Source organism: Corapipo altera, unplaced genomic scaffold (genome assembly GCF_003945725.1).
Source record: "Corapipo altera isolate COAL_440 unplaced genomic scaffold, ASM394572v1 175, whole genome shotgun sequence".
NCBI lineage: Eukaryota > Metazoa > Chordata > Aves > Passeriformes > Pipridae > Corapipo > Corapipo altera.
The window spans coordinates 760,059-772,946 of NW_020884942.1; the positions used below are offsets into that span (position 1 = coordinate 760,059).

The following is a 12,888-nucleotide window of genomic DNA, read 5'->3' on the forward strand; positions in this document are numbered from 1 at the left end:
GTGCAGCTGCACTGAACAGGGGGAGGAGGAAGGGATGCAGAGGCTCTCCCAGGTCTGTACCCCAAGGCAGCTCAAGCTGTGACTCCTCAGTCCTTCTTGCAGGGTTGGCACATCCTGAGGGCTCCGCAGCTCCAGGGTGGGTGGCCCAGCTCCAGCAGGAAACCTGGGCCTGGGGAAGACTGAATGATGCCCTGGGACAGTCAGGTGAGGCAGAGGGTCCTGGGTGGGGGGGAACAGAGGGGTACCCTCACCATAGCACACTGCTGTGCTCAGGGCCACCTCATCCTCATGGACATGGACATGGCCCCGCCTCATCCAGGGGTGACTTGTTGGGTGAAGGGATGCCTCTGCCATGGGCAGAGCAGTTTGGGTACTCACACGGGATGAAGGCTGGGTGCACACAGTTTATTAGAGCTCTGGTTAAGCAAAAGAGTCCCCAAGCAAAGGCGAGGAAAAGAACAGAGGCCACAGTTTCACCTGGCACAGTTTTGGATCTTTCCCATGCCCGTGGTAGCTGGATTTGTCCAAATGTGTAGCAGGTTTTCTCAGGAGTCGCTGACCCCAGGCAAAGGTGTGCAAGGACCAGCACTGGTCCTTGTACACACTGACGGGCTTGTACAACACACGCATCACATGTCAAGGACAACCCAAACCAGCCACAGCAGAGCAGCAGGGGGAGAAGGCACCCGCAGCAGTGTCTAGGGGTGGTGATGCCATCAAAGGTGACACCAAGCGTGGCCGCAATGTCAAACCAGATGGTCCTCAGCAGCACTGCAGCACCAGGCACTGGGCAGCCAAAGCCAAGCCCAGACCAACCTTTTTCCGCAGTTTCTTACATGTATACTCCCCTCTGCCATGCACCCACCCTGCCAGCTCATGCTCTGCTCTGTCTCTTCCTTCCCTGGCTTTGTGCAACCTCTGGCCACAGCCACTGGCACCTCTGGGTCCCTCCTGGCTGGAGACTGCCAAGTGTCAGGTCCCAGTGAGCCCTGGGAAGCACCTGGGCGCCAGGAACCTTGTGTAGGACATGGCTCTGAAGCATGGTAGGAGAGCTTTCCCAGGAGAAAGAGCACCAAAGCAGGGTCTCAGCCCCGTTGCCAGCCCCCAGACAAGGCTGCAGGGAGCCCTGGAGCTCCCTCCTCCTCCTCCTTCTCCTCCTCCCCTTCCTGCAGAATGCACAGCCAGCCACTGCCCGGCTGACGCTGCAGCCGTTCCTGGGCTCTGCGGTCCATCTTCACCTGGATGCCCAGCTCGCCCCCGTCCTGGCGATGAGCTGAGCATGTCTCAGCCACCTCAGGTGGTTTTCAGCTTGAGCACCTTGGAAAGCGGCTCCTTGGCGCTGGAGTAGAGCAGGTAGGAGCCCTCAGCGGTGTGGAACACCTCCCAGTCCCTGCAGCCGACGGTGGGGAGGTGATGGGCTGCCACGAAGCCTTCGTAGCCTTGCCACCTGCACGGGAAGGGCAGTTAGCTCCCAGGACACCTGGGAGGGGCAGGAAAGCCGAGCCCTGGGGCTGGCATCTCCCACTTCCACCCTGTTTCAGGGTGGGATGTCCTTCACTGGGGCTCCTCGCTCCTGCCTGAAGGCAGGGAGCAAGTCCTATCCATCCTCCCTGGGCAGATGCACCAGGTTACACCCATGCAGGGTCATTCCTGCTGGGAACAACACCCAAGCTCCCCAACCCTGCCCTCTGCAGTACCTGTAGATAATACTGTTAACGGAGAAGGTGAAGCCATCGAAGGAGTTTGCTACCACCAGAAAAGAGTCGTCTCCCACCGAGAAGAACTCCCAGTCCAGGGCACTGGGCATGAAGAAAGCAGAGGGGCAGGTGAGGTGGCCCCCGTGTGGCCAGCTGAAGAAGGGGCTGTCTGTCCATGGGGCTGAGCCCACCCCACTCCAATCTCTGCCACCCTGATGACACACAGAAAACCCTGCTCTTCCCAGGCTGCTCCTGAAAGAAATTCAGCCTCATTCCCAAATCAGGGTCTTCTCCCAGCTCCCACTGGGATTTGGTGCCAAGGAGCTGCCACCCATCACCCTCTCAACCAGTCTCAGTCTCTGGCAGTGTGAAAACCTGTAGGAACCCTCCTGGAGACAAGTGAGTGCAGTTTTAAACTGAAAGAGGAGAGGCTGTGGCACAGGTTGCCCAGGGAAGCTGTGGCTGCCCCATCCCTGCAAGGGTCCAAGGACAAGTTGGACAGAGCTTGGAGCAACTGGATCTAGTGGAAGGTGTCCCTGCCTGCGGCAAGGAGGTTGGAATGAGATGATCTTTAAGGTCCCTTCCACCCCAAACCATTCTATGACTCTATGAGAGCTCTGGGCTGCTCAGGGGAAGGAGACGGACTGAGGAGCACCCTGACTGCTAGTAAAGGTACCTGTAGGTGAGAAGGTCCTGGAATTTAACAAACATCTGAGCGGTGATGTTCAGCTCATAGATGGAGGAGTTGATGGCATAGAAGTTGGAGGGTGCTGGCATCCCACTGTCATAGCTGTGGCTGTTGGCAACAGCCAGGAAGACTCTGTCCCCAATATGAAAAACCTCCCAGTCGGCAGCACCAAATGTCTGTGGGGAGGGAGACCATGAGACAAGCTGGCTCACCTAAACCCAGAGGGGGACTGAGGAGCAATAGGCAAGCCTTACCAGGATAGACTGGAAGAGCTGGAAAGAACCACTGAGCCAGATGTAGATGTGTGAGTAGATCTTAGTGGATGTGCCATTGAATGTGTTAGCTACAGCCAGGAAGGAATACGGTCCGATGGTGAAAAATTCCCAGTCGTAGGCTCCAGAGGTAGGAATGGTCTGGTTAGTTTCAAACAACCCTGTCCTGGGGTTCCACCTGTATATCACACTATCTATATTGTGGTTGTTCCCTGGGGAAGACAGATGGACAGACATGCACCATGAGGGAAAGGGAGACCTGGTTTGTCTAAGAAACAGGTTCAGCCACGTGTATTTTTGCCAGCATGTCACCTGTTGCTGCCCAAGAAGTAGCTGAAGAGATTCTACAGCCTCCACCCCTACCTAGTGTCTCCATTCCCATCTAGAGCCTCAACCCCCTCCTAGAACCTCCATCCCTGACCAGAGCCTCCATTCCTGTCTAGAGGCTCCACCTATACCTAGAGCCTCTATCCCTACCTAGAACCTCCATCCCATGGCACACACCAGCAGCTCGTCCTGAGCTTTGTGGCAGCCCTGGCAGAGGAGGGACAGGTGGGTGCCATGTCCCCACAGGAGCAGTAGCCCAGAGGCATTGTGCCAGTGTCCCAGGGCAGCCAAGTTCTGCTGGCTGTCCCACGGGGTGGCTCTGTGTGGTGGGGCCAGTCCCAGCCATGTCCCTCAGCTCCCGGCATCGTGGGCTGCCCCCCAGCACCAAAGCATGTGCTCCATCCAGCTCCTGGGCTCTGCTCGAGCATCTCAACCTCACACCTGTGTGGGACCCAGCTGGCTTTAAATCCTCATTGCAGCAGAAGGGACTTGGGCAGGAAAGGCTGCAGGGAGAATGTGTAGGAATGGCCACATGGATAAGTGGCAGCTCTTCAGGGACTGACCATCCACCTGCCTCCAAAGGAAACATCCCCAGGTTGGCTTAGCCATGATGGTCTTGACCCCTGCGTGCATGTCTGCTGGAGGGAGCACACTGCCATGGGAGTAGGTCTCATCCAAACTGGCCATGGTGGGGTCCAACAGGTGACACATGGAGTTTCCAGCCCAGCTCACAGGTGCCCAAGGAACCTGCCACCAGCTCCGAGCCTGGTGCCAGAGGAGCTGATTTCCCTGCAGCCAGCCCTGATGGCAGGGAGAGAGCCCATTAGCTCAGTGTTCTGAACCCAGCTGGAAGCATCCTGGAGAGCCAGGGCTGTGCTATCGACCCGTTCATCCCTCCATGCTGAGGAGTCCCAGCCCAGAACTATTCCCAGGGCCTGGGAAGGGGAACAAGGCTGGATCATGTCTGCAGGGTGCCCAGGGAGGGAGGGAGGGATGTCAGCAGGCTCTCACTCAGCTTCCCTCAGTTTCCCATGTGCAAAAGGCTCAGCCTGGGGTGCTACCAGGTTATGTAGCGTTGGGGATAAAAATGAAAAGAAGCAGAGAGATTCAGCGCAGACACTGTCCCCACTCTTGTCCTTGTCTTCTGCTGCCAGAAACCCAGAGGGGCACTGCATCAGCCACTTTCCCAAACACTCTTCTCCCCTATAATGGGAGGGTCTGCATGGCTTCAGGCTTCCTGAGGGACACCACGCTCCCAGCTGCGTGCACATCTCCCTGGCTTTGCCCTGCACTCTGCTCCAGCAGAGGATGCACAGGGAGCCGCGGGGTTTCCACAGCAACCCTCAGAGGATGCTCTGAGCAGGTACCTGTGGCGGGGCACTTGTCATGGTCCCAGATGTCACCCCAGGGCCTGTAGGGAATATGAGGGCTGGGTACCTTCTCTGTGGTTGACCACAGCGAGGAAAGCCTCTCCCTCAATGACAAAGGCCTCCCAGTCCCTGGCGCTGTGCGTGGTGATCCGCTGGTACGTGATGAATTTCGCTTTCCTGCGGCTCCACTTGTATATTACAGAGAACTCCTGACCCCTCTCATTCTGCTCAAAATTCGCCACTGCTAGGAAGATCTGAAAAGGAACAAGCCAGGACAGCTTGATTTTCTCCTCTCAAAGGAGGATGGGCAAGAATGGGCGTGGGGAGATGGGATGGGGGACCAGGGATGAGGTGGTTATTGTAGGACAAGGTGGCCCTGGCTGGGGTCCCTAAGCAGTCCCCAGGCAGCACAGTGCACTCGAAGTGGGGACAGGGACTCAGTGGCCTGTGGGGGTGTTTGTGCATGGCAGGGACACAACTCTCAGTCACAGCCTCTTAGACAAGGGGAGGGAGAGCTGAGCTGTGTCTGCTTGTGCCTCACCAGCCTCAGGAATGGGGAGCATGGATGTGAAATGGACTGGGGAGGGAGGGAGGTTCAGGCTACCAAACCTTCCTGTAAAGAAGGTGGCTCAGAAGAAAAATCGCAGATATGATAACAATGACAATAATGATAACAATTCCCTGAGACAAAACATTTTCCACACCAAGAAACCCCTGTGCAAACGTCAGGGACAGCTATGGTGCAGCAGAGGTAGCCAAGCACAAGGTGGGGAGCATGTCCAACCTCTATCATGCTGTCTCCACCATTCCAGTGTCTTTCAGATGAAATGGCAGAGGTTTTGCCCCAGTTTAGGCCACAAAGAGGCACAGGGCCACAGCCCACAGGGAGGAAACAGTCAGTGGGGAGGTCTCCTGCCTCCTGCAGGACTTTGCTAGCACCAGCCAAGGAGCAGCCACCCCCAGTGACAGGGCTGTGCTGGGTCCCCCCATTCCCTCAGGGAAGATGCATCCCCAGTCCCTTTGGGGCATCTCTAGAAACAGCTTCAGTAGGAAGAGAGACACATGGATCCATCCCCACAACTCAGGAGTCTGCAATCCCTTGGCCTCCACTGAGGCCACACTGCCCTCAGGGCTCCTCACCTCATCCTGGCAGAGCACCAGCAGGTCCTGGTGCAGTAACAAGGTGCTGACACCCACAGAGGTGCACCCCAACTGCAATGTGTGCAGGGAACCTGGGCTACTGTGCAGACCTGTACTGCTGCTGGTGTAGCACCTCTCTGGCCATCGTCTCCGTGCAGAAGTGTGCTGAGCATTGGGTTTATCTGCTGGTGGGAACCACTTTGAGAACTCTAGGGAGTTCCCATCTGCTGCCTGTGAGGGTGCAGTGGAGTGATGGAGAGCAGTTTTGAGGATGCCAGGCATGTTCCCAGCCCAAATCCACCACTGCAACACAGCTGCACTTTCAGAGCCTGACTGGGTTTTCTGCAGGACCCCACCATCATGTTCCCCTTCCACCAACAAAGGACATGGCCTGTTTGTATCCAACCAGCAGGGCTGTTGGTACCACCAAGCCTGGAGGTACCCATCCCTCTGTACCCTGGAGCATGTGGTTGGCAGCAGAGGAGCCCTGCAGCCACCCTGGTGACAAAGCCAGAATGGGTCGTGCCAGAGGGGAAATGATCCCAGCTCCCCAGGAGCCCAGCACAGAGCTGGCTCTCAGCAGGTGCCTTGCCCAGGGCTCCTCCAAAAGTGATAAGCTTCCCAGGGAAAGGAACCAGGCAGATACTCTTCACAAGTCCCATGGCAGACTGCCCAGGGGAGGAGAGGTGACTCTGAAGTCCCAGAATGATTTAAAAGCATGAGAGCTTAAAAATGCAGGAGGATGAACTCAGTGGGTCTTGGGAGGGAGCTGCAGGCGCTGATGGCTCTCTAAGACCACAGGTAGATCTCTGAGATGCAGTTACCTACTCTGCCAGGATCAGGTGCTGGAAATGGTTTGGGTGGATGCAGCTGTGCCTCAGCAAAAGAGTAAAACACAGCAGGCAGCCCACAGATGAGCTGGCAGTCCCTGGAGAGACCTTGGTCAGCTGAATTATGTGTATCAGCATGACTCCATCAAAGAGAGAAGAGAGAAAGATTCACTCCCCAAACCATGTCCAAGACTCTGGGCTTCAGAGAAGTCAGTGTCGGGCAACTGCACTTTAATGTACTGAAACATGGAGGCACCTTCCAGGCAGACTCACCTTCTTCCCAATGGTGAAATACTTCCAGGACTGAGCTTGGTAGGTGCGGATGTTCTGGTAGGGCACAAACTTCCCATCGGTCCATCTGTAGATGCCCGATCCCGGCGGGGTGATCCGGTTGGCCGTGGCTGCAAACAGTCCCACCCTTGGGATGGTGAAGACCTCAACCCCCATCGTCTCCGAGTTGGTGACCAGGTTCTGGTATTCCTCCACATAGTCCAGCCTGTGCTTGACTGGGAGACCACAAAGAAGAGGAGTGAGGTTAAAATCTGATAATTTTGGCTGGAGAGAGGCCTCGTGCCAGCTTTGTGGCAATTGCTGCTGTGTGGAGCTTTATGGGGGAAGGGAAGGTCCTGGTGTCACTGGGGGTGAAGGGCCAAACCAAGGGGGTGGTAAAAGGACTGACTCCACTCTGATGGGCAGCACATCCAACCCTATCCATTCCTGCCTGTTCCCCAGTGGAGGGCAAGGCTGTCTCCTTTGGGAGCAGGGAAGAACCCCATGCCATGGATTTTGATCACTTTGATATATTTATCCTCAAAAGACCAAGGAGGAGAGGAAAAGACCTACAGTGCACTGGGCTGCTGAGAGCAGCCAGGTTAGCCCACACTCACTTGCAGCAACCCTGCCCAGTTGCTGGCTCTGGCTGGAATCAGCATGAGCTCTGGGAGAGGTTAGAGAAGACTTAGACAGAATTAATGCCAGAAATAGGAGCAGAAACCTCCAGAACTGCCCCAATGGCAAATGGCTGGGCACTGGAGAAGGGCCACTGTCAGTGGCACCAAGGGGCACAGGTCAGTAGATCCCAGCATGAGGTCTCCTTGGGGAAACAAGGACACGGTGCCAATCTGTACTGATGACTTCCAGAGGCAGGGAAGGATAGGGGATCCAGCGACTGCCAGTTCCTGTGGGGAGCAAATGGCTCATCCAAACCCACCCAGTGGATATCAGCAGAAGAAAAATGCTGGAAGAGGAGTGAAGGGAAGCACAGTTTGGCTGACGGCATATCCCATACTCCATGTCCTCTCCAGGGATCCTGGGGAAATCGCCTAGAGTGAGTGGGAGAGTGCCAGTGGGTGAAATCCATGTCATTATTGAATAACATCCATCCGCCTGGGCTCTGGTTGTTTTTTTCAGCTTGGTGCTCCCACTGTTTTCCTCACAAAGTGTCCCAACAGAGCCGGGACAATATGGGGACCTGCCTCTGCCACCCTCTCAATGCTGCCCCAGTATTTCTGGCAGCTGATGAGTCTCTCTGCTCCTCCTTGTCCACCCCACAAGCGCTTCAGCACCAGGAACACCATAACCTTTGGGAACCCATGGCAGGGAGCACAACACCCTGAACATGGCTCTATATGGGGTGAGCTGTCCTGCTCGGACAGACCAGGAGCTCATCCCGCCCTGAGAAGCCCCAGGAGAGATGGATAAGAAGAAGGTGGATGGACCACAGAGGCACTTGAATCAAGAGCAGTTCTGGAAGTGCTGGTGTGGGCACTGAGAACAAAGCAAAGCCTGGTTGAGCAGGGGAGGGGCGGGGGGCAGGCCCCCTCACTCTGCTGCTGATTCCCATCCCAAAGCCATCTCAAGGGCAAATGTCAGCTCCTGCTCTGCTGCAAGAGTCTCCCTCCCTCCCTCCCTCCCAAAGAGTGCCAGTACCTCCCCAGCAGTACCTTCCAGCATGGAGACCCAGGCGCTGCCGTTGCAGAGGAACAGCCCTCGTCGGGAGGCGTTGAACCAGAACTGCGCCTTCTCCTGCTTGGTGCAGCGTGGACGGGACCCCAGGGTCACCTTCGTGTCAGTCTCTGGCCACGAGATGAGTGAGGCAGGAGCCTCTTAGCACACACAGTGGAGGAACAGAGAGGTAGGAGGGTTGGATGTCCTGGTCTCATCCTGATGATGGGCACCAGGGAATGGGGGAAATGGCAACCCAGCACCAACCTGGGAAGACACAGACTGGAAAAAGCCTGTGTGGGGCCACTGACATGAGCCCAGTGCCGCTAAGGGATCCAGGCAGGAGCACCCTGTCTCTCCAGGGGAGTTTTGGACAGGGATCCCATCCCACACCGTGAGAAACAGAGGGTTCTGGTGACACCTTCTTCCCCCCTGCTCCTGCTCCATGCTCTGCCACACACAAAGGCCTTTCCTCACAGAGGCAGGGGTGGCCGACAGAGGCACTGGGGGGCACTGACCGTAGGGGTATTTGAGCACCTCGTTGCTCGCTGGCTTCATGGGGACATCCTGGAGGATAGTGGGGACAGAGAGCGTTGCTACTTTGAAGTTCATGGTGGTGCATATCCGAGGGGTGGCATCGGCTCCTGGCAGCAGGACAAGCTGTCTCAGCAAGCCCTGGGAAAGTGGGAGCAGCGGGATGGAGAGTAAGTCCAGCAAGACCACAGAATGGGAACTGCAGCTGATTCATGCCTAGGATTTTCTCCCCGACTCCTGCTCATTGCCCTCCCTCCTAGGACGCAGAAGTCTCCACGGGATTCACACACATTCATCAAATCCCATATGCCCAGCCCATGCAATCTAACAGCTGGTGTGAGGGGAGCATTGCCATGGGGCTCAGAGCTGCAGCTGCCTTTCACTGCCTCCACAAGGACCCACAGCTACCTCTGCTTCCTGCCCTGCCACTGTAGGGAGCTGAGAGGGGGCTGTGGGTCACCCCACGGCCAGCCACGAGCACCCCCGGGCACCCGTGGGCACCCCACGCCACGGGTCACCTACCGTGAACACGCCTTTCCTTCTCCGCCTGTTTCCCAGGTAGAAGCTGGCTCTCCTCACCGACAGCGAGGCTGGAAACGGCGTCTCCACCACCCTGGGGATGGGCAGAGAAAAGGCAGGGGCAATTCCATGGCATCTACTGATGGCCCGGGGAGATGCTGGTGGAGGAACACCACCCCGCCCACCCTTCTGAACCCCCCCGCCGCCGCCCCCAACCTACACATCCTTGGGGATGCTGCAGTCCACCGTCAGGGAGAAGGACTGGCCGGAGACAGCCAGGACGAGCGTGTGCCACTGGCCGTCGGAGAGGGAGACGTTGGGGAAGGTGACGCGGGTCTGCCAGCCGCCGGCGCGCTCCTGGCTCCAGAAGAGGAAGTGGAGCTTGTCGGGGGCGTAGCGCAGCCCCACCAGCACGCCGGGGCTCTCCTCCGCCATCAGCGTGAAGATGTACTCGTTCCTCTGCGGGAGGGCACGGGCTCACGCCTGCCTGCCGCGGGCTGCGGGGCTGCGCTGTGCCCGCCCTGTGCCCGCGCTGTGCCCGCCCGGCCGCGCTCACCTTGGCGGGGACGCCGAGCACCCTCAGCGTGACGATGATGGAGAACTCCTCGGGGAAGCGGTCGCAGTGGATGAAGAGCCGGGAGGCGGGGAAGCCCAGGGCGCGGGGCCGCGAGGCGGCGAGCTGGAAGCCGCGCAGCCCCTGCACCTGGAACACCCGCATGCCGCGGGCCAGCGCCCCGGCCGGCACCACCTCCGAGAGGATGTCCAACGGGCGCAGGTCTGTGCCAAGGGACAGCGGAGCATGTCACAGCGGTGAAAGCCATCCCACCCTGTCCCACTGCGGGATGGGGCCCCCGCTGCGCTGGATGGGGTGCCCCATGGCAGCAGGATGGCTCAGTGTGCCCCAGTAGCCTGCTGGCCCTTGCCTGGGGTCCACCCCGAGCTCCTGCTTGGGGGCCAGAGGGAACATTTGCCCTCCAGAGACCGAGGCTGGCGTCTCCATCCCCACAGCAGGAACACCGGGTGTGCAGAGCCATCCCACTGATGCAGCTCTGAATGCTGTCACCGGAGCTGGGACTTGCCAGCCAGGCAGCCCCAGCTTCCTCGGGATACACCGGCACCAGCAACTGCAGCCAGAACCAGGAGAGCAGGCAGGGTTCCAACACTGTGGGCTTGCTTATGGGGCATGGGGAGAGCTCTACCCCTCAGTCCCGGTTCAGGCTGTCCCAGCCCAGCCCTAATTGCACACACGCACACGAACTCCCCCAGCAGGCACCAAACCCACTCATTATAAATAATTAATCTCTCCCCAGAAAAGAAAACAACGTGCCCAGCCCCAGGGCATCACCCCGGTGAGAACACACCGTGCATGGGCACCACAAAGTGCCACCCCACAGAGCAGTGCCAGGGTGACCCTCCGTCTGATGTCTCAGCAAGCCCTGCTGACCTTCCTGGCCTTGGCACCCTCCTGTTTTTACTTTTGAATGCTTCCCTGGCAGACCTGCATCATCTGCAAAGAACAGCATTGATGCCCAGGGGATGAAGCACCCAATCACAGGAAGGAGTTAACAAAGGCCAATGGGAAACACCTCAGGACACCTTCCCAGGACATTCCTGCATGGATAACACGGGGGTTATGCAGGACATTCCTGCATGGATAACATGGGGGGTGCTGGGAAGAAAAAGCATGTGTTTGCAAAGAGACCACCAAAAGCCATTTTAAGACATGTTAAAACAACAGTTTTCCCATATAATGCAGGTTTAGTGCTACGCTTGGCTACACTGAAATACCCCTGATTTCATCCCAACCCCACTGAGACTCAGCTTTTAGCTCCAATTTGTACTAATAAATTCCGGCTGCTGGGGCACAGCGGGAGAGCTGGGAGGGAGGGAGATGGGAGCAAGGCTGGGCCATGTATCTGAATCCAAAACAGCTGGAGAAGGGAAGCGCTTCCTCCTGGCACCCCTGGCCAGCCCAATTCCAGGTGGGCAGAGCAAAGAGGAATCTGCTCGTATTGCTTCATTCAGCCCAGAGCAGAGAGATCAGTGAGATCTTTCCCAGCCTGGCAACTCTGCATGCCCCCTGCTTGCCCCACCACTGGTTCAAGCTGCTCCTAAAGCAGAGCCTCGTTGGGGGAGGTTTAACTTAAATGGCTTATTTCAGAAACGCACCACTCTTGGAATGGCCAGTTTCCATTTTCCCCAGCCAAAAGTACAAGCTGAATTCAGGCTTGGGTTTGCAGGGGGGTTTAGGAGTCCTCAACTGCCCCTGGGGTGGTGGGGATGAGCCGGGAGACAGCTCAGGTGGGGCTGGAGGCTGCGGGCCAGAAAGGGACCAAGTCCTAAAACCAAACCCAAATCTCTAAACCCAAAGATGTGCATCCCTGTCTGCCTCCCACATCTGCCACTGCTAAGGCTGGGAGAGTAGCTGGGGGTGCTCCAGCCCAGCTTGGGCAGCGCATGTGGTGCCAGGGCACCTTGTGCTGGGGTCCTCAGCCTTGACATCCCTGGCAGGGACATTCCCAGAGAGACTCGAGCACCTCAGGGAAGAGGCAGTGGGCAGAAGCTCTCCAATCTCTCTCAGTTGTCCTTCTCACATCATCTGTGCTGTAATAAAATGCAAATACAGGCAGCATCAAACTGGGACAAACCCCAAACATACAGAGCCTGGGCCCAAGCAGCCCCAAAAACTGAGCTCAGGTTTCACTGCCTACACAGCACAGGGATGGGATGGCAGAGCCAGGGCATGGGGATCCCCTTCAGCTCAGGCTCCTCTTGGAAATACCATTGGAGCTGCCAGCTCCTTGGCTGGGGGCAGTGGGACAGAGACATTTACTCCCAGAGGGTGCAGACTGTGCCTGTCAGAAAGCATGAGAGTCTGGGGCAGGAGGGACTTTCCAAGGGGACTTCATGGCTCACTTCTCCTCTTTCCAGCCCTTCCCCTCTCATGCTGTCCCCAGGGCCAGCAGACCTTGGGACAATGCTTGTGCCGTAGGGACAGGCACACAGGTCTCTCCACAGCTCTGAGAGGGTTGCTGGTGGGGGCTGCAGGTGCAGGAATGATCCCACTACCCGCTGTCCATGGGTGCTGGCAGAGTGCTGGAAGCTGCAGCACCTGAGGCATAACAGGCTCCTGGGCGCTGGAATCCTGGGGCTGGGCTGCCAGTGAGAGTCTGACCCACCTGAGGCATGGCCCCCAAAGCAGAGCACATCTTCTGGGGTCTGCCGTGTCAGTGTGGGGAACACCCCATCCACGGGAGCACGTTTCCCAGCAGGGCTAACACCTGTCTTGACACCCCCCTCGCGGTGTGCAGCCCACCCACCCCCTGCCCTTCGCTCCTACCTGTGCAGTGCTGCCACGTCCTGCCTCCTCGGATGAAGCCCCCACCGCTGGCCCAGCGGAGGAGGATGACCCAGAGCAGCAGTGGAGCCGACATCGGGGGGGCTGGTCTCAGGGGGTCCATCCACCGGGACACCCCTGCTGTCCACTCCTTCCTGCCCCGGCAGGTGCTGCTCGGCTCAGCTCCCCGGGGGCTCTCGCATGCTCTGTGGTGGGACCCCCCGGAGCAC

General features: G+C 57.9%; 1 protein-coding gene across 2 annotated transcripts; it reads right to left on the bottom strand.

Moving 5' to 3' along the window:
- Positions 1-421: 421 nt before the first annotated feature.
- On the bottom strand, positions 422-9,841 carry TSPEAR (thrombospondin type laminin G domain and EAR repeats). Of its 2 annotated transcripts, XM_027661875.1 has the most exons (10): positions 9,542-9,841; positions 9,325-9,415; positions 8,787-8,943; positions 8,268-8,399; positions 6,598-6,830; positions 4,422-4,608; positions 2,640-2,869; positions 2,374-2,561; positions 1,698-1,799; positions 422-1,447 (listed from the first exon to the last, which is right to left on the bottom strand). In XM_027661875.1, the coding sequence occupies exons 1-10, from the start codon at positions 9,754-9,756 to the stop codon at positions 1,294-1,296; spliced, it is 1,689 nt and encodes a 562-aa protein (XP_027517676.1). In that variant the 5' UTR covers positions 9,757-9,841; the 3' UTR covers positions 422-1,293. The 2 variants fall into 2 exon arrangements, with proteins under 2 accessions (XP_027517676.1, XP_027517677.1); XM_027661876.1 differs by lacking the exon at positions 1,698-1,799.
- Between the last annotated feature and the right edge of the window lie 3,047 nt (positions 9,842-12,888).